This window comes from Rhinolophus ferrumequinum, chromosome 4, assembly GCF_004115265.2.
Source record: "Rhinolophus ferrumequinum isolate MPI-CBG mRhiFer1 chromosome 4, mRhiFer1_v1.p, whole genome shotgun sequence".
NCBI classification, from domain to species: domain Eukaryota; kingdom Metazoa; phylum Chordata; class Mammalia; order Chiroptera; family Rhinolophidae; genus Rhinolophus; species Rhinolophus ferrumequinum.
Window position 1 is genome coordinate 57,734,795 of NC_046287.1, and position 23,422 is coordinate 57,758,216.

The 23,422-nt window shown below is 41.3% G+C and overlaps 1 protein-coding gene across 1 annotated transcript in view; it reads right to left on the reverse strand.

Annotated features, from left to right (window-relative positions):
* Positions 1-2,502: 2,502 nt before the first annotated feature.
* The window catches only part of HGSNAT (heparan-alpha-glucosaminide N-acetyltransferase), a 31,901-nt gene continuing 10,981 nt past the window's right edge, over positions 2,503-23,422 (reverse strand). Inside the window, exons 5-18 of the mRNA XM_033104510.1 lie at positions 22,767-22,836; positions 19,961-20,030; positions 19,169-19,278; positions 17,530-17,606; positions 16,326-16,356; positions 14,839-14,999; positions 13,402-13,517; positions 10,944-11,065; positions 10,422-10,548; positions 9,196-9,282; positions 6,993-7,070; positions 6,287-6,357; positions 6,083-6,195; positions 2,503-4,945 (exon numbers count right to left, since the gene is read on the reverse strand). Of these exons, the coding sequence (XP_032960401.1) occupies positions 4,764-4,945; positions 6,083-6,195; positions 6,287-6,357; positions 6,993-7,070; positions 9,196-9,282; positions 10,422-10,548; positions 10,944-11,065; positions 13,402-13,517; positions 14,839-14,999; positions 16,326-16,356; positions 17,530-17,606; positions 19,169-19,278; positions 19,961-20,030; positions 22,767-22,836 (1,415 nt within the window). The 3' untranslated portion in view covers positions 2,503-4,763. The remainder of the gene's footprint in view (positions 4,946-6,082; positions 6,196-6,286; positions 6,358-6,992; positions 7,071-9,195; positions 9,283-10,421; positions 10,549-10,943; positions 11,066-13,401; positions 13,518-14,838; positions 15,000-16,325; positions 16,357-17,529; positions 17,607-19,168; positions 19,279-19,960; positions 20,031-22,766; positions 22,837-23,422) is intronic.

The following is a 23,422-nucleotide window of genomic DNA, read 5'->3' on the forward strand; positions in this document are numbered from 1 at the left end:
AGATGTATCATGAAAATGGAAATGAAATGAACAAACAAACAAAAAAGCTGGGGTAGTAATATAAAATAGATTTTAAAACAAAGGCTAGGGGGCAGCCGGTTAGCTCAGTTGGTTAGAGCACGATGCTCGTTAAGACCAGGGTTGCTGGTTTGATCCCCACATGGGCGACTGTGAGCTGCGCCCTCCACAACTAGATTGAAACAACTACTTGACTTGGAGCTGATGGGTCCTGGAAAAACACACTTCAAAAATAAATTTTGAAAAGTTTAAAAAACATTAACAAAACAAAGGTTGTAAGAAGAGACAATGAAGGACACAGTAATCCCACTTCAGGGTATTTATCCAAAGAAACTGAAGCTACTTCTAGGGGACATGTGAATCCATCTGCTCATTGCAGCATGTTTACAATGGCCAAGTTGTGGAGGCAGCCTGGGTGTCTGTCGATGGAAGAATGGATAAAGAGGAGGTGGGACATATATGCAATGGAATATTGTTCGGCCTTGGAAGGGAAGGGTTCTCACTATCTGCAGAAGAACGGATGGACTTGAGGGTGTTGTGCTGAGTGGAGTATGTCAGACAGAGAAAGACAGACGCAATAATGTTTTGCTTGTATGTGAAATCTAAGAACAAAATGATCAAACAAAACAGCAACAAACTCATAGATTCAGAAAACATTTTGATGGTTGACAGATGGGAGGTGGGTGGGAAGTGTGGGTGAAAGAAAAAGAAGGGATTAAGAAGTACAAATTGGTAGCTATAAAACAGTCATGGGTGTAAAGTGTAGGGAATATAGTCAATGATATGGTAATAACTAGGTATAGTGTGAAGTGGGCACTAGACTAGTCAGGGGATCACTTCTTAAATTACATAAATGGGTAACCATTATGCTGTACACCTGAAATTAACATAAAATAATATTGAATGTCAAAAAAAGAAGGAAGATTAGAAATAAATAAAACATCTAATCATTCAACTCAAGAACCTAGAAAATGAATAAAATAACCCAAAGAAAGGAATTAAGAAATTTAAAAGCTGAAATTAAAGATAAAAAGAAACAAACTACAAGAACTAATTTAATCAGTAAACCCAACAAAACTGTTTTTTAAAGCCATAATAAAACAGCTGGAATTTTGTCAAATAGGATAAATAAAAAAAATTTAAAAAAACACAAATTGAAATTGTCCATAACTACAGGTATTAAAGATATTAATTTACAGGTACGAGGTCTAATAATTAAGTTCGAGAACTTGCTACAATGTTACTAATCTTTTTTTGATATTAGAAGGATTAGTCATTATGAATTTGTGCCAACTAGACAGTTAACCAAGCTTACTGTTTGAAAAGGCTGTATGGAAAAGTTAGATGGCCTGAACTTTTCGCCAACAATTCATGGCTCTTGCATCACGACAATGCAGCAGCTCACACAACACTGTCTGTGAGGGAGTTTTTAGCCAGTAAACAAATAACTGTATTGGAACACCCTTCCTACTCACCTGATCTGGCCCCCAACGACTTCTTTCTTTACCCAAATGAAATATTGAAAGGAAGACATTTTGATGACATTCGGGACATCAGGGTAATACAACGACAGTTCCGATGGCCATTCCAGAAAAAGAGTTCCAAAATTGCTTTGAAGGGTGGAGTAGGCGCTGGCATCGGTACATAGCTTCCCAAGGGGAGTACTTCGAAGGTGACCCTAGTGATATTCAGTAATGAGGTATGCAGCACTTTTTCTAGGATGAGTTCATGAACTTAATTGTCGGATCTCATAATGTAGACATTTCTATCAATAAAATATAAAAACCTTAAAAAAATGTTAGGTTATACCAATATGCAACTAAAGACAGACACTGGCAATGTGCTTTCCCACCTTACACTCCCAAAGGAGGTCTTCACCACCTTCCACATAATCATGGGCTTGGTCAATCCGGGTTCCCTTGTCAGTGCTGGGTTTGCAAGTCAAGTGAGGCACTTGTAGCCAGTAAGACACCAGGGGAAGCATGCTGAGGCTTCTGGGGAGGGTTTCCTGGCTAATATAATTATGAGACACACAGAAGGAATGCCCTCCCCTTCCAGTGAGTGTCCCGTTTGCTGAGTGTGTTTGGCTGTCACAGAGGCAGTCATCTCACAGCCATGAGATGAAGTGAGCTGGCTGAGTGCAAGCGGATCAGAGCCAGCCTCCCTCAGGACTTGCATGTGAGAGACATTTTCCTTCTAACCCGGCTGAATCAGGGTTTCCTGTTCGTCATGGGTCAAGACATCCCAGTTTGAGAAATGCTTCTGGATAACTCATCCGGAGAGGCCCAACGGGCTGTACTTGCTAAGATTTGGGGTGACACAACTGTGACCATCCATCATGACTCATTGCCAACAGAAGGGTAGCAGCAGGTTTCCTCCAAGATAATTGTCCCCACACACATTAGCTCCGTGAACATTTTCATGGGGCACACCAGACACTGATTTTATCAGCACTGAAATATTAAAAACAAAACCACCATTGCGTTGCTTTAATAAATGTTTATTTAGTTAGTGCCTGTTAAGTACGAGGCCATGTGTCTGTGAATGCAGATAAACAGGGCATAATTCTTGCCCTTAACGAGCTCACAGTCTAGCATGGAGAACTAGACGGGTACACAAATAGCTACCACACAAGTCATAAAGTGATGAGTGCCATGAGCGTGATCCCGTAAGATTCTCTGAGAACGCAGAGGAAGAAAATACCATTTTTGGACGAGAATAAAAGAGAGGTGCCTTAGAAGTATGGGGTCTAAAGTGACAGGTCATAGGTAGATAGGAGAAAATTAAGAGGAAAAAGTAATCCAGGAAGACTATAATCAAAGTCAGAAGCAGGAGGTCCTGACTAAGTGACGGAGGTGGGAGGACTCTAGAGGGGCCCAGAAGGTGGGGAAGGAAAGCTGGAAATGGGTGTTGCGCTCAACTGAGGATGGCTACGCATGCCAGGCAAAGCTGTTACAACTTCAGCGTAAGGTTTTATAAAGAGGTGATCTGCTCTGAGCTCTGCTTCATAAAGCTTAATCCAGTTACTTTACGGAAGGAGGGACTGAGGGAAGGAGGCCAGTTTAAAAAGAATTATAAGAGTCTGGACTAGAGAAATAAGGTAGTGACCATGAGAATGAGGAAGATTCAGGGGAAGAGGGAGACAGAATTGAGATTTGGCAATGACTAAATGTGGAAAAAGCGAGGAAAAGCAGGTAGGTGAATGAAAGATGGCAGTTTTATATTGAGATGAGAATGCTCCACTCACAGAGCTAGGAAAATCCAAAGAGAAAAAGGTTTGAATTCAAAAGAAGAAAAGAGGGAAGAGGTGAGCCTGGATATGGGTAGATGTCCACGTGGAGGGGTTCAGCAGGCAGTGACAGTTAGGATGAGAGTTCAGGATAGAGGTCTGAGCTGGAAATACACACAAGGAAGTCATCCGTGCAGTGGTGACAGTCGAAGCGACGTTGAGATGGCCTCATCTCACCACGGAAGCATGCTCTAAAGTACAAGCTATTGTCACATTTTCCTTAAATATGGAATTCTCACAGAAAATTCGTAAGTATGATGATGCATCACATGAGAAGTACTGTTTCCCTTTGTGTGTTTTCCCATCCTCACTCCTGAGAAACTACTTCTTCAGTTTTGTGATTCCAAGCAGGCAAGCGGCCTGCACTGTGGAGGGTCATTCCAATGAGAGTTTCTTAAAGTTTCATTATCATTTATTTTGAAGAGTTTTCCATAATAAAATTATTTTTCTAAGGATTTCAGAAAAGCTACTGACGTATCCCACCTCACGGGGTCTAAGGCTTGGAAGGGAACTGAGAGGCCATCACTATCTCCCTCATTTCACAGATGACGCAACTGCAGCCCAGACAGGCCAAAGAACTTGCCCGATATTTTACACGTAAGGATGGCAAAGCTGGAGCCCAAGCAAGACAATCTGCTTTTCTCTCTTCCACAGCTACGTCCCTGGGTACCATCTAGGTACACGGAGAGAAAGACAGGGAAGTAGGTGGGTGGTCAGGATGGATGGATAGATAGGTAGATAGACAGATGATTGATAGATTAATAGATAGATACATAAGCCAATAACTAAGCAAGAGTGGCTGAAAATAACACATCTGTATTTCAACATTTTTTTTTCAAGTGGGGAAAAGGAGAAAATGGCTTGATAGAAAGGCTTTTTTTTTTTTGGACCCACCAAATGCCTTGCAGATCTGAAAAGGAAATTACCCTGACTTTCTTGAAATATGAAACTTCACTTAACCAAAAAATATTAGACTATATTACAACACATCACATTCAATATGCTTCATAGTCAGCCACAACAAAAATGATGGCATTCTTGGTTGGCATGTGTACACATGGAAGGGCAGTTTGCAGGAAAACAAGATCAATCAGAATCAAATCCTAGTTGTGTTGGTTTTTTTTTTTTCTGTCACTGAAGCGAAATGCCCATGGTAATTCCCTTTTGAAAAGTTAACTGAGAAATCCTTAGAATAAAGTTCCAAATCCATCCACTTACATAGAAGATGGAGAAAAAAGACAATTTAGATTTCAAATTCCTAAGTCCCACCTACGCAGGCGGAGTTCTGAGGAGCCGGTCACAGTCCGTTAGCCTGAGTGCACCAGCACCTTCCCCAACAATCTGGAAAGACACATCCTCAAGGTTTTATAATTAACGAGTCCCTTTAATAAAGGCTGCTTCGATACTCCCCCCAAACCCATTAGAGTCTGCCAGCAGCACACTTCAGCTGGAGCCGTCAGATCTTCCAAAACACCTTCTTTCTGTAGAGAATGTAGGCAATGAGCACCCAGAGAGCAGTGGCGACGATGTTCTGAATGAGATGCTCCTTGTGCGACTGGTTGTCCTGCAGCCTCCACTGAAAGGGGAAGTAGTTCTGGAAGACCTCGTGGCCAACGTACACCAGGATGGAATTCATGCCTGAAGGAGAGACGCAGACCATAATGTTCTTCTGTGTCACATCTGATCATCTACTGAACTCTTGAAATTTGACTTTCGTTCAGTGAAGAAAACAAAAAAGCACGCACTTGTATTATTGGCTACTGCCAAAAATAAGTGAGGCATATCCTAGACATTTACGTGTCAACTGTATCAAAAAATTATTAGAAAATATTCATTTTTATAACAATGTAATTCTTGAATGCTGAATCTGAAAGCCAAAATTATTAATTTATGGGGCGGCCGGATGGCTCAGTTGGTTGGAGCGCAAGCTCTGAACGACAGGGTTGCCAGTTCGATTCCCTCATGGGCCAGTGAGCTGCGCCCTCCACAACTAGACTGAAGACAACGAGCTGCCGCTGAGCTTCTGGAGGGGCGGCTGGATGGCTCACTTTGTTAGAGTGCGAGCTCTCAACAACAAGGTTGCCGGTTCAATTCCCACATGGGATGGTGGGCTACGCCCCCTGCAACTAAGATTGAGAATGGCAACTGGACTTGGAGCTGAGCTGCGCCCTCCACAATTAGATTGAAGGACAATGACTTGGAGCTGATGGGCCCTGGAGAAACACACTGTTCCCCAATACTCCCCAATTAAAAAAAAATTATTAACTTGTATTTTCTCATAGAAAACTTGAGGTCCAAAGAAAGTAGCTATTACTAGAATCAGAGGGCTGAAATGAGCCATTGAAATGATCTGGTCTGTCAGTCTCCAGTAGAACCGCATTTAAACCACCTGTTTGTCTCTTGATAATGTCTCTTGATATTTCTTATGCATCATCTGTAAGGACGTGCAGTTACATTAAGAAAGAAAGGATGGCCCCATTTCTGAAGCATCAGAAACTGGATGACATGCCCGGGTTGTTTCCGATCCTCTACAGTTTGGTATTGCCCGAGGAAACAAGTGGAGCTGGTAATGACCCCACTCTCTTAGTGGGTAAAATGGGTGGACTGCCTGGGAACAGGCCAGGCACGCAGGGACGTCCTGTGTAGCCTGGGACTGCGTGGCCTCTGCCACTTTCTCCCTCAGCCCGCGACATGGAAACATGCCACCAGGTCCGTGGCTCAAGGCCCCAGCACGGGTCACCATCATTGCCTCCCTTTGGGTTAGAGGTGACTTACCTGGGTACAAGAATGGGGCTCCTGTCCACAGTCCCTTCACATCCACAATGGGGTACAGGAGGAGCAGGATGAAGAAGGCGAAGGAGCTGAGCGTAGTGATGTATGAAATGGACCTAGGGGGTGAACGAGGTGTCTCAGTGCTCCTGGGGGCACACCCGTGTGAGCGCGACTAACCACTAAAATGACGCCGTGTTCTGTACCTACCAGAGATTTTTGTTTACTGGAATAAAGCCTTCATTTTCAGAAATTTTCGTGAAAGCAACAGAGATAAGCCCCTATAACAAGGGATAAAGATGTTAAAGACGTCTTACGTATCATCTCAAAAAACAAGTATGTTCCAAAACTGAAAAATACTAGTTATTTAAGTATTCAGGGAGGGCTGAAAATTGTGTCTGATATTTTGTTCTCTGAATTGGAAAAATATTTTTAAGATGTGTAACTAAAAATATTCTCCAAAAATATTGTTTCAGATTCCTCTGAGTTGAAGGTAAAGTAAGTGATAAATGGGAGTCCTGAGAGGCAACACGATGGCAAGATCAGGGGTAAAAGGAAAGGTCAATCTTACAACTCTTGTCACCTGTACGTTTGGAAGCCGGTGTTTGGAAACCTGTTATTTGCCTGGTCTTTCTGGTGTGCTGCCCTACCAGAACCCACACTCGGCTCCATTTCTTCAAGCCTTCCTGGCTGGTTATTTGATGGCAGACGTTGACTTATATGTGAAGACATTTTTCTAAGAAAATGAACCTGAGAATTTAGGTGTAAAGATTTGTTCTTCGCTGTTACTGAAGTGAAGAATGCTACCTGTTGTGATGTGGTGACAGCTGATAGACCCGTGTTGCTAAGCATCTTTTTCTTTTCAATACGTGTGTGTGAAGAAAAGGAATTTTAATGAGAAGCGTTGGTTACTTACTAGAAAACAACACCAAGCAGTGAATCTAATCAGGATGCCTTTGGTCTGATCCTTGTAATACAAGAGTATTTTTCCTGCCTGGAAAAGAAAACACAGTATGACCAAGAGAGTCACCTAAGGTATATTCTTATTTCATATCCATCCACTGTCTTCGTCCCTCACAGACTCTTCTGCCAGGCCCACTGCTAGAACCCTGGGATTACAAAGAGGAATGGCACGTCACCACTGCCCTTGACTCGTGGAGATGGTGAGAGGCACATGGGACCACTGGGTGGGGAGGGAGAGACGTTACAGAAGAAGGGCAGTCAAGGTGAGGCTATGAGCATAAAGCAGGAAGTGTTCAGGCAGACTGGAACAGCATGCACAGAAACATGTCAAAACAGGTGAAAAAGCCCAGCATCCCTGAGGTGCTATAGGTAATTCAGAAAGGCAGGAGGGTGGGGCAGGCAGGAAGGTGGCAGGCAGGTAGGCATGTAGGTCTCACTACGAGGCACAGACTTTCTCCCATAGGTGATGGAGAGCCAACCAAAGTTATGCTCCCCTGCCCCCAAAAGTACCAAGCGACCAGTTCAGACTGGCCTGCTGGATAGCCTAGTCTGGAAGCAGTTACAGAAGAGGGATGGGGACAAGGGTGGAACCGGAGGCAGGAAAATATTTTAAAAACAGTAAAATCTGAACTTTGTATAAAATTCCCCCCAAATTAGGAATTAATTTCTGAAAACATCAACGTGTAAGAAAATGTTAATTATTTATAATAGCTAAATTTTATGAATGTCTTGTATGTGCCAGTTCTTAGAACTTTATATTAATTAAGTTATTTCACCTTTATGAATTAGGTGCTATTGAAGCACAGAGGGGTCAAGTAAGCTTGGGCGCTAGGTTACCCCGCCAGTAAGTGGCCAAGCTGGGTTTGAACCCAGGCAGTGTGCACTAGGTCTGCACTCTTAACCTCAGGCCAGGGGCTCCCGCAGGTGCACATTCCCCTGAGTGTGTGTAGGGATTAAATGGATATGTGTAAACTGTGAAGTGCTACAAAGACAAAGGTGGTACTTCTAAATATGAAATTAATCACTAAGATGTATATCCTTTAGACCTGACTACCCGTTATAGGAGCCACTGGCCACAGGCAGCTACTTACAATTTAATTTAATTAAAAACAACATAAAATTGGGCAGCCAGATGGTTCACAGTTGGTTAGAGCGCAAACTCTAAATGGCAGGGTTGCCGGTTCGATTCCCACATGGGCCAGTGAGTTGTGCCCTCCACAACTAGATTGAAGACAAATGAGCTGCCGCTGAGCTTCCAGAGGGGTGGTCGGATGGCTCAGATGGTTATAGCATGAGCCCTCAACAACAAGGTTGCTGGTTCAATTCCCACATGGGACGGTGGGCTGCACCCCCAGCAACTAAGATTGGAAATGGCGACTGGACTTGGAGCTGAGCTGCGCCCTCCACAACTAGATTGAGGGATAAGACTTGGAGCTGATGGGCCGTGGAAAAACACACTGTCCCCCAGTATTTCCTAATTTAAAAAAAAAAGAATTGTTTTTCTTTAAAAAAAGAAAATTAGAAATTCAGTTCCTCAGTCATGCTAGCCACATTATGAGTACTCAGTAGCCACACAGACAGCACAGATAGAGTATTTTCATCATCACAGAGAGTTCCATTAGCACTGCTTCACCCATTTTTTTCCTCTTCCAGTTAGCAACCCTCAAACAATGGTTTCAACCACCAATAAGAACTTTAAGAAAATCTAGACTGTGCAGAATTTAAACAAAACTGCATATGATATAAACCAAGAATCACCTGTATTGACTTTGGCATAAAATATGCATAACCTGAAACAATGTAAAGTGTACACAACTGACATGATGGTTTCCCAGCGTCACCAGTACCCACACACTCTGCACAGTGTAGTAGAGAAATCTTTTATACAGAAACAGCTGTGCCTCCATTTCTAAGATAATCCATATGAACAATAAGACTTTCTTTTGAGAATATAGAAATTATATCTAATTATTTTAATGTGAATTTTAGCAACTTCTAGTTATGACAATCTGTCAAATATACACAGACGTTATTAGACCTGTAATATACAGATGATATACTTTCAATGAGCTATTTTAATGAAATAATTTTTTGAATTAGTGATGAAGCAATAATCACAGTCAGAAAAAATGTATCTGAATGAAATCAACAAATACCTGAACTCCTAAAAATGCCATCACGATGGAGTTGATGGTCCCTAGGATTCCTTCTGGATCGTAGGCCACCGTGGTGTGATAAAGCACCTTAACAAAACAGAACAAGAGGACAGCACTCACTCAGCAACCACGGAAATCCACACAAGCAACCCACAGACCAAATACAAACTTGAAGACACCCTAATATTCAATATGTTTGCTTTAGCTGCAGAAATCCATTGCCAACCTGTGGGGATTACAGGCAGAATATTTCTGGCCAAGAAAGTGTGTGGTGTGTGACACTTCACAAGGGAACACAGAGCCCAAGGATGAGCCATGGTCCAGTGCAGCCACTTCAACTTCAGGTGGCTCAGGGGACATGCCTAGTGACACAACACACCCCTAACCAGTTTCAAACACTATATATAATGTCGTCATAATTTTCAAGTGTATTCTTTTTGGTCAACCCTATTGTAACACATCAACAGCTTCTTATCTTCTTTTAAAGTAAATAAATTTAAAAATACATCTGTATTATTTCATTATAAAATAAATGTTATTGTAGAAACAGTAGAAATTTGGAAATAAACAGTGCAGTGGATACCACCCAGGTATCCCCCCGACCCCACCCCTGTCAGGACTACAGCCTTGTTCCCCAGATATTAGAAGTATGAATGGCCAGTAGCTCTCGGCCAAGTCCACCTTCTGTTATTTGTCCTTAAGAAAGCTGCCTCTCCAGGAGTCACCCCCGCTTGCTGGGGGCAGTTCACATCCAACCGGGGATATTAAGGGCCTGATCCCTACCCTCAATTAAGAATGACTCTGAAGGGCCACCCCAGCCTGCTATGAGATTAGCTGAGCCCTTCATGCGATTGCAATGCAGTCCAACTACTCCCTCTGCCCTTCCTTCCTCGGGAGGTGTTGATCCCCAAAGGACTGCCTGATAAACTTGCTGCACATGAATCCCTGTCTCAGTCTGCTGTCAGGAAAAGCCTGATACACACAGAAAAGCCCGAGACACACAGAAAAGCCCGAGACACACAGAAAAGCCCGAGACACACAGAAAAACACGGTGCTACACATTTGATATTACAATGCATCCTCACTTACCAGCCGATTTTCAAACAAAACTTGGTTCCCAGCATAGTTTATTAAATGGACAGTTTCAAGTTGGCCAGCCCTTTCAACTGCCCTTCCCTTAAGAGCTCCTAAATGTCCAGTTCTAAGTGCAAGCCAGCGTCACTCACAGTGGAGGAAGGGTGCTGGTAAAGGTGATCATCTCCCAGAAGCAAGCGGTCAATGTAGCCAGCAGCTCCTCCAGTACAATTCGGATACTTCCCCAGATCTCCAATTCCACCAGGGCCGAGATAACCACTGTGGAGGGGAGAACACATACTTAACTGACAAGACTTCAGAAGGGATAGGGATAAATACTGGCTGTGTATGCAGCCCAGCAAAGAGCCTCAAACATACACAAGCCTAGAAACCCTTCCAGCTCCATGCACTCTCACCAGTGCTCTCTTGACAGCCCCCCATGTTAAGGCTCAGAGGCCCAATGTCCATTCAAACTGACTCTGAACAAACCTCATGGAGACACTCTGGACACACAAGAAACTCCTCTCCCAATACAAAGTATGTCTCAAGGAGAAGGAAGAGTGGAAGAGGAATCCTCTGACTTGGAAAATTTGAAAGTACTCATGTAGCCCCAGAAACTGTGACTTGCCAGAAAATGACATGCAAAAAGGGATTACCTACACGGGTTCACTTACGTAGGGCATCCAGGAACAGGTAAGAAGAATGTCAAGGCCAGCCAAATGCTTTCCAGCATCAAAATGAAGAGCCACTGGGGCCAGCTGGATATAATGTCTTGAAGAGAAGAGCACCTTCTCTCCTGAGTGAGGGGCATAAAGAAATATATGCAAACTAAATGCAAGTAGAATGGGAACTAATATGCGGTATATATATTTGGGAAATTCCCTGGGATTCTTCTCTAGGACTTTACGACACTAGTATAAAAATAAATGCATGGTTATTTCATATGTATTATGCGGTCTAGATGTTCCCTCTCTATTAAATACCACAGTAAAACATTAGTTAAAAAGAAATCAATGGACAGTTCTATTCCTTTACCCAAGAGAATTGAAAACAGATGTTCACAAAAATCTTGTACACAAATGTATACAGAATCATTACAATGCATAATAGCCAAAAAGTGAAAACAAGTCAAATGTCCATCATTTGAATGCACCACATTATGTATCCATGAGTGAACCCACTCATGGTTACATAATGTGGTGCATTCGCAAAATGGAATGTTATCCACCAAGAAATCAAGTAATACATGGCGCAACGTGGATAAATCTTGAATCTTGAGAAATACTATGCTAAGTGAAAGAAGCCGGACACAAAAAGCCATATATTATGATTCCATTTACATGCAATGTCCAAAACAGGCAAATCTATAGACAGAAAGCAGATTAGGAGTTGCCTAGGGCTGGGGGACTTGGGAGGGAAGAGAAGTGGCTAATAGTGGGAACAGGGTTTCTTTTGGGGTAATGAAAATGTTCTAGAATTAGATAGTGGTAATGACTGCAAAACTCTGAATATACTAAATATCACTGAACTGTACACATCAAACGTGAGTTTTATGGCATGTGAAATATTATCTCATTAAAGCTATTCTAAAAAAAGAAGCTAAAAAACAAATTTTAAGGGGCCGGCCCGGTGGCTCAGGCGGTTAGAGCTCCGTGCTCCTAACTCCGAAGGCTGCCGGTTCGATTCCCACATGGGCCAGTGGGCTCTTAACCACAAGGTTGCCAGTTCAATTCCTCGAGTCCCGCAAGGGATGGTGGGCTCCGCCCCCTGCAACTAAGATTGAACACGGCACCTTGAGCTGAGCTGCCACTAAGCTCCCGGATGGCTCAGGTGGTTGGAGCACGTCCTCTCAACCACAGGGTTGCCGGTTTCGACTCCCACAAGGGATGGTGGGCTGAGCCCCTTGCAACTAGCAACGGCAACTGGATCTGGAGCTGAGCTGCGCCCTCCACAACTAAGACTGAAAGGACAACAACTTGAAGCTGAATGGCACCCTCCACAACTAAGATTGAAAGGACAACAACTTGACTCGGAAAAAAGTCCTGGAAGTACACACTGTTCCCCAATAAAGTCCTGTTCCCCTTCCCCAATAAAATCTTTTTAAAAAAAACAAATTTTAAGAGGAAAATGAAATTTAAACTTTTGGAGCTATTCTAATTGAAGGAAGAAAGGTGCAACACACCTTTTCTTGGTGTCCCACCCAACCCACTGCTCCACCCTGGTGGCCGTGGACGAGCTTCTGCAGACCCTCAGCTCCCACAGGTGGCTAACCAAGCCCTCGTTCACCTGCACAGGTCTAATCTCACTTCACCTTAAGGAAATCTACCATAGAGGGTATGGATACACCAATGGGGAGGGCAGGGGGGTAAAAGAGTAATGATTAAACGCACTCCAAGAACATATAAGCCAGCAATCATTACAGGAAGACACAAGAAAATCTGAGAGTTGATGATGAATTTGCTAGTTACATGTACAGAAAGAAGCTAGAAAATACAGCTCAACTTACTGTTAAGTAGGACCCCAAAGGGAAGAGTTTAAACATTTCCACCTGAATTTTTACCTCCATTGGGGAAAAACAAATAGCTGTCACCTGGGTAAATTCAGCAATTTATGGAAAAATAGAAAGTAATCACAAAAGAGGTGACTCTTTCACATACTTCTTACAAAGAATAGCCAAGGATATACTGACATTCTCCCATACCCTAGCTTGATACTTTTTCTCCAAGTTAAACTTGTGTAACCTTTGTATAGATATGGATATTTATGGGAGTTTTTGAATATATTTTATATCACAAGGAATTTGAAAAATTAGCAGTCATGCCCCAAGAAACTGAACCAGCAAACTAAAAGATGGTGATATTATTTAATGCCATCCATATGCATTTGATTACTGTACACTTCAAGATTTGTTAAAGGGAACATCTCATGTTATGTGTTTTTCACCACAATAAAAAAATGACTGATATAAAGACAAAATAAAAATAACTAATTGAAGGAAAAAACAATGCATTCCACTAAGAGTTAAAGAGTCTACTGAAGTACAACATTACATTCGGAACTAAAGAGAGTTCTGAAAACTATATACTGATATCCCACCCCCCCATCTTTTTTTTTTTAAATAAGGTTCCTCACCGAGGCACAACTGTCAGGCACAGGTTTTGCGAAGATGAGCTCTAACACGGCAACCACAAAGTAAGTCACACCCAGCCGCTGGAGCACCCCAGGGATTCGCACCTTATCCCAAGACACTGCAGAGGGTACAAGTTAGGTAAAGGTTAGCCAGCACTTCTCATTTCCTCCCAAGACAGAATTACTTTTTTCTAAAGAGGAAAACACACCATATGGCACCTAAGTAAGACTTTTTTAAGCTCTTAGATGGAAATACTACATATGGTCAGGAGACATGGTTCAAACTCATAGCAGTAAGTGGTCAGCTGGGAGACTGGGATGAAAACAGAAGTGTCTTCCTTAGGTGTGGGCATGAAGCAAGGACGACCTCTGACCCTGAAGTTCATTTCCTGGCCCTTTCCCATTAGGATTATAGATTCAACTCTCACATCCATGAGGAACTTGCAGACCTAACAAGGCCACCGACTGACTCTACAGGCTACATGACTGTATCACTGGAAGAGTATAACCCAATAATGAACCCTATAATGTATCTTTCTGGGAGCAGTGGCCCACTTTTAGAGATCCATTGGATCAACTTTTATGTGACACCTTCCCTTGTGACCCCCACTGGGGCGTCTAATGCCTAAAGTCTTACTGCTTCTTGTCTGAGGGGTTTAATTTGGCTGTTATTTAATAATTATGTCCTCCTTTGCTAATGACACTGTAAGCCCCTTGAAGCCCCCTGAAGACATCAATCACTGCTTGTGGTACCAAGTACAGGGCTTACATCCTTGCCTCAGCTTTCCTGTCTCCCTCACACTGCTAAAACAATGACAGAGATGTCATTCCTTCCTAGTAACCCAGCTGACATACAGATGGTGACAAAGGTGAATTCTTGAACTACCACACAATAGCTTTATTATTAAAGTTAATGGTGGGGGATGGCCGGTTAGCTCAGTTGGTTAGAGCGCAGTGCTCTTACAACAAGGTTGCCGGTTCGATCCCCACATGGGCCAGTAAGCTGTGCCCTCCACAACTAGATTGAAACAACTACTTGACTTGGAGCTGATGGGCCCTGGAAAACCACACTTAAATAAAAGTTTTAAAAAAAAAAAGTTGATGAAACCACAAAGTGGCAGGAGGGTAGCGTGAGCACCAGGTGATCTGGTCTGCCCCCTACTCTGTCCTTCACTACACTGAGCTAATCGGGAGAAAGCACTTCAATCTCTCGTGGCCTCAGGCTTCCTTTGCACAACAGAAGGATTTGGGTGATCTTGGAGGTTCCTCCAAGGTCTAAAAGTCCAAGATAACAATAAAAATACCCAAAGTTATACAAGCATTATACATACTTTCCTAATACCTGTTCTTTTTTGCAGGTACTTGAGATGGAGAAATTATACTTCTTTCGAATTACAATATGTAGTTTCTGTATTTCAACATGAGGGGATAAATACTTACATGGACCAAGGCAATAATTGGGGTTCACAATGATAACCCCTATACAGATTAACAGGAAACTCCTCCATGCAATTTTCCCCAGCAATCTGAGTTTTGAACATCCTCGCTGCAGTATGGAAGTCATTGATAGAAAAATTGAAGATCCCATAATAAAGACAAACCTAGAAAAAAAAAACCCAGCTATTACTATGTGGCCATTTCCAATGTTTTTTGTCTATATATCATTAATATGTCATAATCTACTACATAGCTGAAGCAACTGACTTTTTAAAATAGCCAATTACTGAAATGACATCGGGTTAATAGTGAAGGAAAAATCCGAATATAACCCTGTGAGGTTGTAAGGTTTGTGCACCTTCAATCCTGTCTTAGGAGGAAATTATTCAGTATTAAGTGCAATTTCCAAGGACAACTGTCCCATTTAGTTATCAGAGAGAAATGATGGTGAAGATGCTATGATCCAAATAACCTGATAGTCATTCGCACGCCCTCAGTGCTTGAGAAACAAACCACACATTTCAATCATTTCTAAATTCACTCTTGATCCTGAAAGAATGAAAGCTGTATTATTTTCCTTTTCTTTTACTATACTAAATTACCTCTTTAAAAAAAAGTTGGAATAGTCAATTTTCTAATCATTTGGCAAGGGGTTAACAGAGATGACAGTTGCTCTTGCTGCATGCTTGGTGTCCCCTGGCTTCCTTTCTTAGGTCACCTAATCAGATTAAAAACCTCTAGGAACAGGAACAGGCACCATGCCCCTTTCCTGCAGAGGAACCGCACAGAGACTATACATAAATAAATATCAGGTCTGCAGGCATGTAAAACTCCCTCCTACCCAAACTCATCTCAAAAAAGAACCCCCAGCCACCCTCCCTGAGTTCATATTAGTAATGAAACACAAGGGACCAAAGACATAAACTAGTAGCCAGGACTACCTCTTAATGATGGAGCAAAATTGCTTAAAGTGTCACAGAAAAGACACAAATTCCACATTGTAAGGAGGTCAGGGTCCCTCAGATGATCAGGGATAGAGTTTGGTTACCCTACTATTACCCTAAATTTTAATTTAATATCATTGCCCTGTTATATACTTACCAGAATTCCCCGATACCAATATACTGCATTTCTTTTAGGAAATATGACTTTTATACTTATTTTCAGGATTAGTGGAATTTAACTACATACTCAGAATTTACGATTTCCTGCACAATTCCAGGATCTTGTATATAATATCTACACTAACAAAACATTCCCTCTGAAATCACTCATCTTTTATACGCACATGTTTTAGATAAGCAGTATGCCATGTATAAGAATTATTCAGCAACAAACTTTCAGAAAGATCTCGTAACAGCAGAGACCTGTGAGTGACACGGGCATGAGGCCCAGAATTCAAGGCTGGTCTCAGAGAAAGGCTCCAGCATCAGCTGAAAAGAAAAACTTGGACATGACCAACGGAAGAGCTGATGGTAGAGCCAACTCACCATGGGAATACCAGGTCAGCCACTGTCAGTCCTGCAGAAAAACAAAGGCACAAAGAGTAAGGAAAAGGATTCCAGAAGGTAAATAATTCCTAAATCTGGAATGGCCCCTTTATATTCTCATATATGTGGAAAGTAAGAATGTAACCGGGCCCAGGAGAACCACACTATGAGATCTGACAACTAAGTTCGCGAACTTGTGGCAACGATGTCGCTAACCTTTTCTGATGTCAGAGGGATTATTCATTATGAATTTGTACCAACTGGACAAACAGTTAAGCATGTTTACTATTTGGAAGTGCTGGAAAGGCTGCGTGAAAAAGTTAAGACGACCTGAACTTTTTGCCAACGTGGCTCTTGCATCACAACAATGCACCAGCTCACATGGCACTGTCTATGAGGGAGATTTTAGCCAGTAAACAAATAACTGTATTGGAACACTCTCTCTACTCACCTGATCTGGCCCCCAATGACTTCTTTCTTTACCTGAAGATAAAGGAAATATTGAAAGGAAGGCATTTTGATGACATTCAGGACATCAAGCGTAATACGACAACAGCTCTGATGACCATTCCAGAAAAAGAGTTCCAAAATTGCTTTGAAGGATAGACTAAGTGCTGGCATCAGTGCATAGCTTCCCAAGATGGGTATTTCAAAGGTGACCATAGTGATATTCAGCAATGAGGTATGTAGCACTTTTTCTAGGATGAGTTCGCGAACTTAATTGTCCGACCTCGTAGAAATTTGTCAACAAGTTTATATATTTAAGCAGCGCTATTCAAAATCCATTCTTAAACCAACCACCGAGCCAGATTCACAGCTCTTTCTCAGGACCACCCACACCAACCTCAGGTCAATAGCACTCCAAGAAGGACCATGAGTCTTAGACGGCATGTACCTGGCTGTACTGAAAGGCACATCCAGAATATGACAAGGATCATTTACAACTAAATTCTTAACATCTTCTGCAGAGTCCCGACAGTAGAGACCTTTGGAGTCTATGTGTTGTTAATAGCCAGGCATTACAGAGCCATAACACATAAAAGGAAAAACAAAACTAAAAGGCTAACAGAATAATCCAAAGGTCATTCTATGGAGGCAGGAGCTCGGCGGCTCAGAGGAGGTTGCTGGGGCCTCATCTCTGGAGCTCCGGGGGATGCTGAGTTATTCTCCCATGTAATAGTGCTACCTTCAGCATATATCTTACCATTCCAACTCGCGTGTTTGAAGTACCAATATTTTCCTCCTCCATAATTAACGAAGACCATGAGGATAAGAGCTAGTCTGTAAAGCAAGAAAGCATGCTTTCAGGGCTTGCGCAAGTGACAAGGAATGGCCCAGCTGCCACAGACACATACTCACAAGGTGCAGTCATGATACAAGATGACACTTAAAGAGCAAGAAACTATTACTTCTAGTCACTATAATTAGGACACTACACTAAAGTCCTTCTGTTGCCAACACTTCCAACGTGATGATGTCTTAAGAAAAATTTATACTGACACTATACTTTGTAACTTGAAAACAAAGCAAAACATTTCTAATTGCTCAATTTTGTGCTAATTTTTAGGTGTTTCAGGTTCAAGAACTGTAGTAGAAGGCATACAGTCACTACAGTGAAAGCTGAGGGTTCCAATCTGGGTTCCTTCTTTCTTACTAGTCGTAAGACCTTGGGCAAGGCTCCCATCAGTTACGTACCTCAGCGGGCTTCTCTGTGAAAGAGGGAACGTATCTCACATGGGGGGCTGCTGGGACTGTTAAGGACAGTAATGTATATTATTGTGCCCAGCCAGGGCTTGGCACATTTTAGGTACTTAATAAATGTTAGTTCCTGTCTGTCTGTGAACGTCTCATCTCCAGAAGGGGCAATGAGAATCGGAAAGAAAAATACAATAAAGTCAATTCTGAATATGCTATTGCTTGATGCTAATTCTATAGAACGTGGGAAATGAAGACTTTCCTATGTTAATAGGGTAATTTGGGGGGGACCCTGAAGCCCAACTGCCTAGAATCAAATCTTGGCTGTCTCACTCAGTCTGAGTGAACTTGGGTAAGTTACTTAACTCTGTGGCTCAATTTCTTCATCTGTAAAACAGGCATATTGAAAGTATATACCTCATCAAATTGTTGAGTAAACAAAGACAAGTTAGAACAGTGCCTAGCACATAGTGAGAATTCAAAGATTGTTAGCAATTATTATTATTATGATTGTTGTTATTATGACCTGGCTTGAAATATACGCACTGGGAGCACTCAGAGTTCTGAGGAGGCTGGGGTAGAATGACAAGGTTGTAACTGGAGTTTAAAAGCCCCCAGAGGGTAGAAATGAAAGACCTGATACCTAGATATTACTTTTCAGCTATATAGTTTTACACTTTATTATCAGAGTTTGGTCCTGGCCGTCATTCTTCTACCAGAACTCTAAGATTATAACAATTTACTGTCAGTGGTGAAGGATGGGAACTCTTTTGTGTGCTGGTGTTTCATGTCTAGAGTGACGCATCTTCTCATTTGCCAAACTACTGACCAGGTATGGAGATGCAGACAGACATGGGGGCCCCACATATAGCTACTGCCCAGTGTAAATGACCTAAATCCAGCAGAATCTACATACCAGTGGAAACTGGTTTTGGCCTTGCCCCACTACTCCTTTCTAGCAACATACTACATGGGCTATCACGACAGTGTTCAAGTAAGGAGAGGCTGCGGATTTTTACTGCAACAAATCCTTTTTACCCTTGAAATGAAAAGATATATAAAATACGTTAAGTGACAAGTGTGTTTATGTGCAAACATGTCATCCCAGACTGCCTGCGCCCAGCATGTTACAAGGCAGGCCCACGTACCCCCTGAACGTGTCCACGCAGTGGAGGCGCAGGCGCACAGCAGACGCACGCCACGCTTCTGGTTGGGCGTCGCCGCCGAGCTGGTCCGCCCTGCTTGGGGAGCCCAGCTCCTGCAGAGAGAGAGAGAAAGACAGGACGATTCATAATGCTACGGAGTAAAGGACATTTTTCTGTATTTTAGGGAAGAAATTAACAGAGTGGAAAGCTCAAGATCGTTATTCTGAACAATAATTTGTTTTTGTAAAGATCCCATCTAGAGGTTTGTTTTTTCACTTTAGTGTGTGTGTGTGTGTGCGCGCGCGCGCCTTCTGCAGAGCTTGCAGTAACCATGATGATAAATGACCACAGAGACCTGGTCCATATGTGCATCTGGTACAAGCGTACAAAGCAAATATGTCCATAATGAACTTATTAACACAAATAATATGTTTCATCATCTCAGTAGACCATCGCATTTATAGATTCAATACTTATGTCTCTCGTTTTAATACTGACACTCTCAACTTAACTGGATCGATTCAACAGTGCTGGCCGCAGAGAAAAATGTCTCCACTGCGGGCATCACAGGACAGCCTGCGTTCCAGCTTCAATGAAGAAATACAAGGGGACAGTGCCCTTCACGGGAGCTGAGAGAAGGCTGCTCTCTAGTAAGAATACAGGACACAGGGCCTGGCCTTCCATAATATAAACCAGATTAATTAAACCAGATAATAAAGATTATTCAATAGGAAATTATAACGTCCAAATCTAGAAAACCACCCAGACCATATAAGATGCATTCTAGTAACTCACAGAATTAATGAGGCGATCAGTTTCCCGAGAATTTATTGCTTTAGATATCCAATTATTAAAGTCATCCAAACTGTAAATAAATAAATGGCTCAGTTAATTTATTTTCTTTGGCAGAATTTTTAAAATGACTGGATATCATATTGAAAGAAAATTTAAGTCCATATTTCATACAAGTCCAAGAATTAAACATTTTAAAGTTTTTTAATGAAACAAAGGTAGAAATAAAAGTTTATAGCAGCAGTATTTTTAAATGCTCGACCCTTACAGCATAGTTTCCTCATCAGTAAAATAGGTAAAAAGATAGAGCCTTCATTCAAGAGTTGTTGTGAGGGTTTAATGAGATTATTATTCCCTGTAGCTAGAATTATTAATAATAATAATATTAAAATCAGAATAGGAAAAAACTGCAAACCACCAAATGCACTCAATACAAAACTAAATAAACACAGTATACGACAGGATGAGATACAGCTATTTAAGTAACAAGTGGGCTCTGTGCCTGCAAAGAAATACAAATATAAACTATTAAAAACAAAAAGCCAAAACCCAACATGCAGACTTGATTACAACCAAATAAAATGCATGTATGCAAACTGAGAAAGTTTGAAAGTAACTTTGGAGTAATTCAAATAATTAATATATTGGGATCTTTTTTCTAGAAGGTTACTTTAGTTCACAAAGATATCCAGATGATCTTAAACTGATTTATATGATTAATAAAAGATAAATATATTAACTGGTTTTTCTTTAAAATGAGATTTCTACTTGGAAAACAATTTTGAAAAAGTGTATCTTAGCCTGGCAAAAACAACCCCACCCACATTTTATATAAATTTTGCACATTTGAATTATCTAATGCATAGCATTTTTTTCCCTTATATATATAGTTTTTTTTATCATGGGACATTTCAAGCATATGAAGAAGCAGAGAAACCAGTATAATGAATCTCCATGGACCCACCACACAGATTGAACAGATATCTATACACGGTCAGTCTTACTTCATCTATATTCCCACCTGTTGCCCCCTTTCCCTGCCATCTTTAGACTGATTATTCTAAAGAATCCCAGACATCATATCATTTCATCCATAAAATACTTCAGTATGTATCCCTAAATGATAAGGACTCCTTTTATTTTTAAACATAACTACAGTATTACCATTACATTTAAAAATATTATCAGTGCTTCCATATTAACAAATAGTCTCATAAATTTTTCTTAGTTTTGTTGTTCAAATCAGTATCCAAACATGATCTATATATTCAGTGCATATATTTTTAATTTCTTCTCTTTTTCCTCACAACTTAACTCCTATTTCTAGCTTATTCAGCATTGATAACATCACTAGCACATGAAAAACATTAAAATAGAGATATCTAAAGAAAAGTGAAATGGAGAAATTAAAAATATTTTAAAATTAAAAATTTTAAAAAGCACTTAATTTTCTCTTATGTGCTTGCTCTCCAAGTAAGCTGTATTCTTACTACATTTTTAGATTCTTTTCTGGTTCAGACAAACCTGAACTTCCCGAGACTTTCATGGGCATGATGGAAAGTGATGGGGCAAGGACAAGGGACTCTTGCTTTGCCAACAATAGCATTCTGCCCTTAGGCTGCAGAATCACATGCAAAGAAGTTTCAATTCCACAGTAGGGTGAGGTGGCATTTCTTCTCTTTGCAAGAGCTTAATATCAGCTATCAATTACTTTACAAAGTGATGTAACAGATCCATTCATATTAAAAGCACCAAATGAAAGCACCCTAATAAACTGGAACAGTATTTGCATCTTATCCAAAGACTGACAAGATAATACCTTAATTCAAAGAAATGAAACCTCTGCTAGGATTATACTCTGTCCCCAAAAAGCAGTTTCTAGGTAAAACTCTGCTTCTAAGCATCCCGTAGTTCTTTTACCCCTATACGCAGTCAGGTTTCTCCTACATGGAATTATTTCTAAGACGCACAAAGGTAGAAGGTCAGAGTGCATAAACTCCCCAGAGTGGCAGGGTTTCCCCAAGCTAGCAGACTTAAAAGCTAGGTTCTCTTTCTTCCAATTTAGATACAGCTCACCAGTAAAATTTTGTGGTCCTTCCTGAGACACTAACAGGCTGAGCCCGTGAAAAACCAATCTTATTTCTTTTAAAACATGAAAGACCTTTCCTTTGAAAGGCGATTTGCCAGGCCTGGATTTATTTCACTTTCTTTTTCTTTTCCAGTGTACTAATTCACTCTGACCAGAATCACTGGCACCCAGGCAGAGGAGGAGAATTCCCTCCTCAAGTTGCTAACCCTAACGGGGGGAGGAGTCCAGGCTGAGTCCACAGGCAACGCACCTCACCCTCCATGTCTGCTGCCAGAGGCCCAAGCTGGCAGGAGCTGGGAAGCTGGCCTAGAGGGGTGGCCTCAGGGCTCAAGGAGCTGGAGAGAAGAAAAAAAAGTCCAGCCTGGCAGCTGCCTCCTAAAATCATCACAGTCCACTTCCTCTCGCTATGAAGCAGGATATGAGATGCTTTGAGGAAATAATTATTTCTCAAGCATTTTCTTCGACTTTTTCAGTCATTTGGGAGGCTGGAAGGCAAAGATCCATTAGAACTAGGTTATCATTTTCCTCAAGTCAGGGGTCATCTCTAATTCTACACTGAATCTCTAATGCCTAGGACTGGGCTGGACATGGTGGACACAGTAAGCAGTCATTTGATCAAAGAACAATGGCCATTTGAAGGGTCCAACTTCCCTTTCTGAATATATTTTTTCTATAGTCTACTTTCCCCAATTTTGTGCTTTCCTAATAACACCTGCTTACCTCAACAAGAACCTTAGAAAGCACACTGCAATGACGGCTGCCAGACCAACAAGGAAGGCGATAATCACAGCTACAAAAATAACAGAAAACACAGTATCACCAAAAATGTCATCATAAGCATTAAAGGTGTCACATCATTACATTTAATCTATAAATGAAAAAATGCAAACAAATAAAAATGGAAACATATGGGGGAAAAGAAGCCTACGTTCGTACGCTAAATTTCCTATAAACAACTGAAAACACTCTTCATGAGGGGAGTGCTAATTTTCATCATGAAAAATATCAAACACACAAAAATACAGAGAATTGTACAATTAACCCACATATCTCAGCACCTAAATTCTAGAATTATCAAGATATTGTCACTCTTGCTTTACCTATTACCACTCTCCTGGTTTTGGGGTGTTTTTTTGGCCTAAAATGTTTTTAAGCAAATCCCAGATACAATGTCATTTTATCCCTATATCTTCAGTATGTATCTCTACAGCAAGGTTTTTGTCAAAGACGTCTCAGCATTATACAACTCCTAACATGAGAAGGGCACAACGTCACTTCTGTAATGATCTACCACAAATGCATTACTCCTACCTACTTATGAGAAAACAGAAAGTAAATCCAAATAACAAAATAAGTAGTCAGTCCTCTTCAAAAGT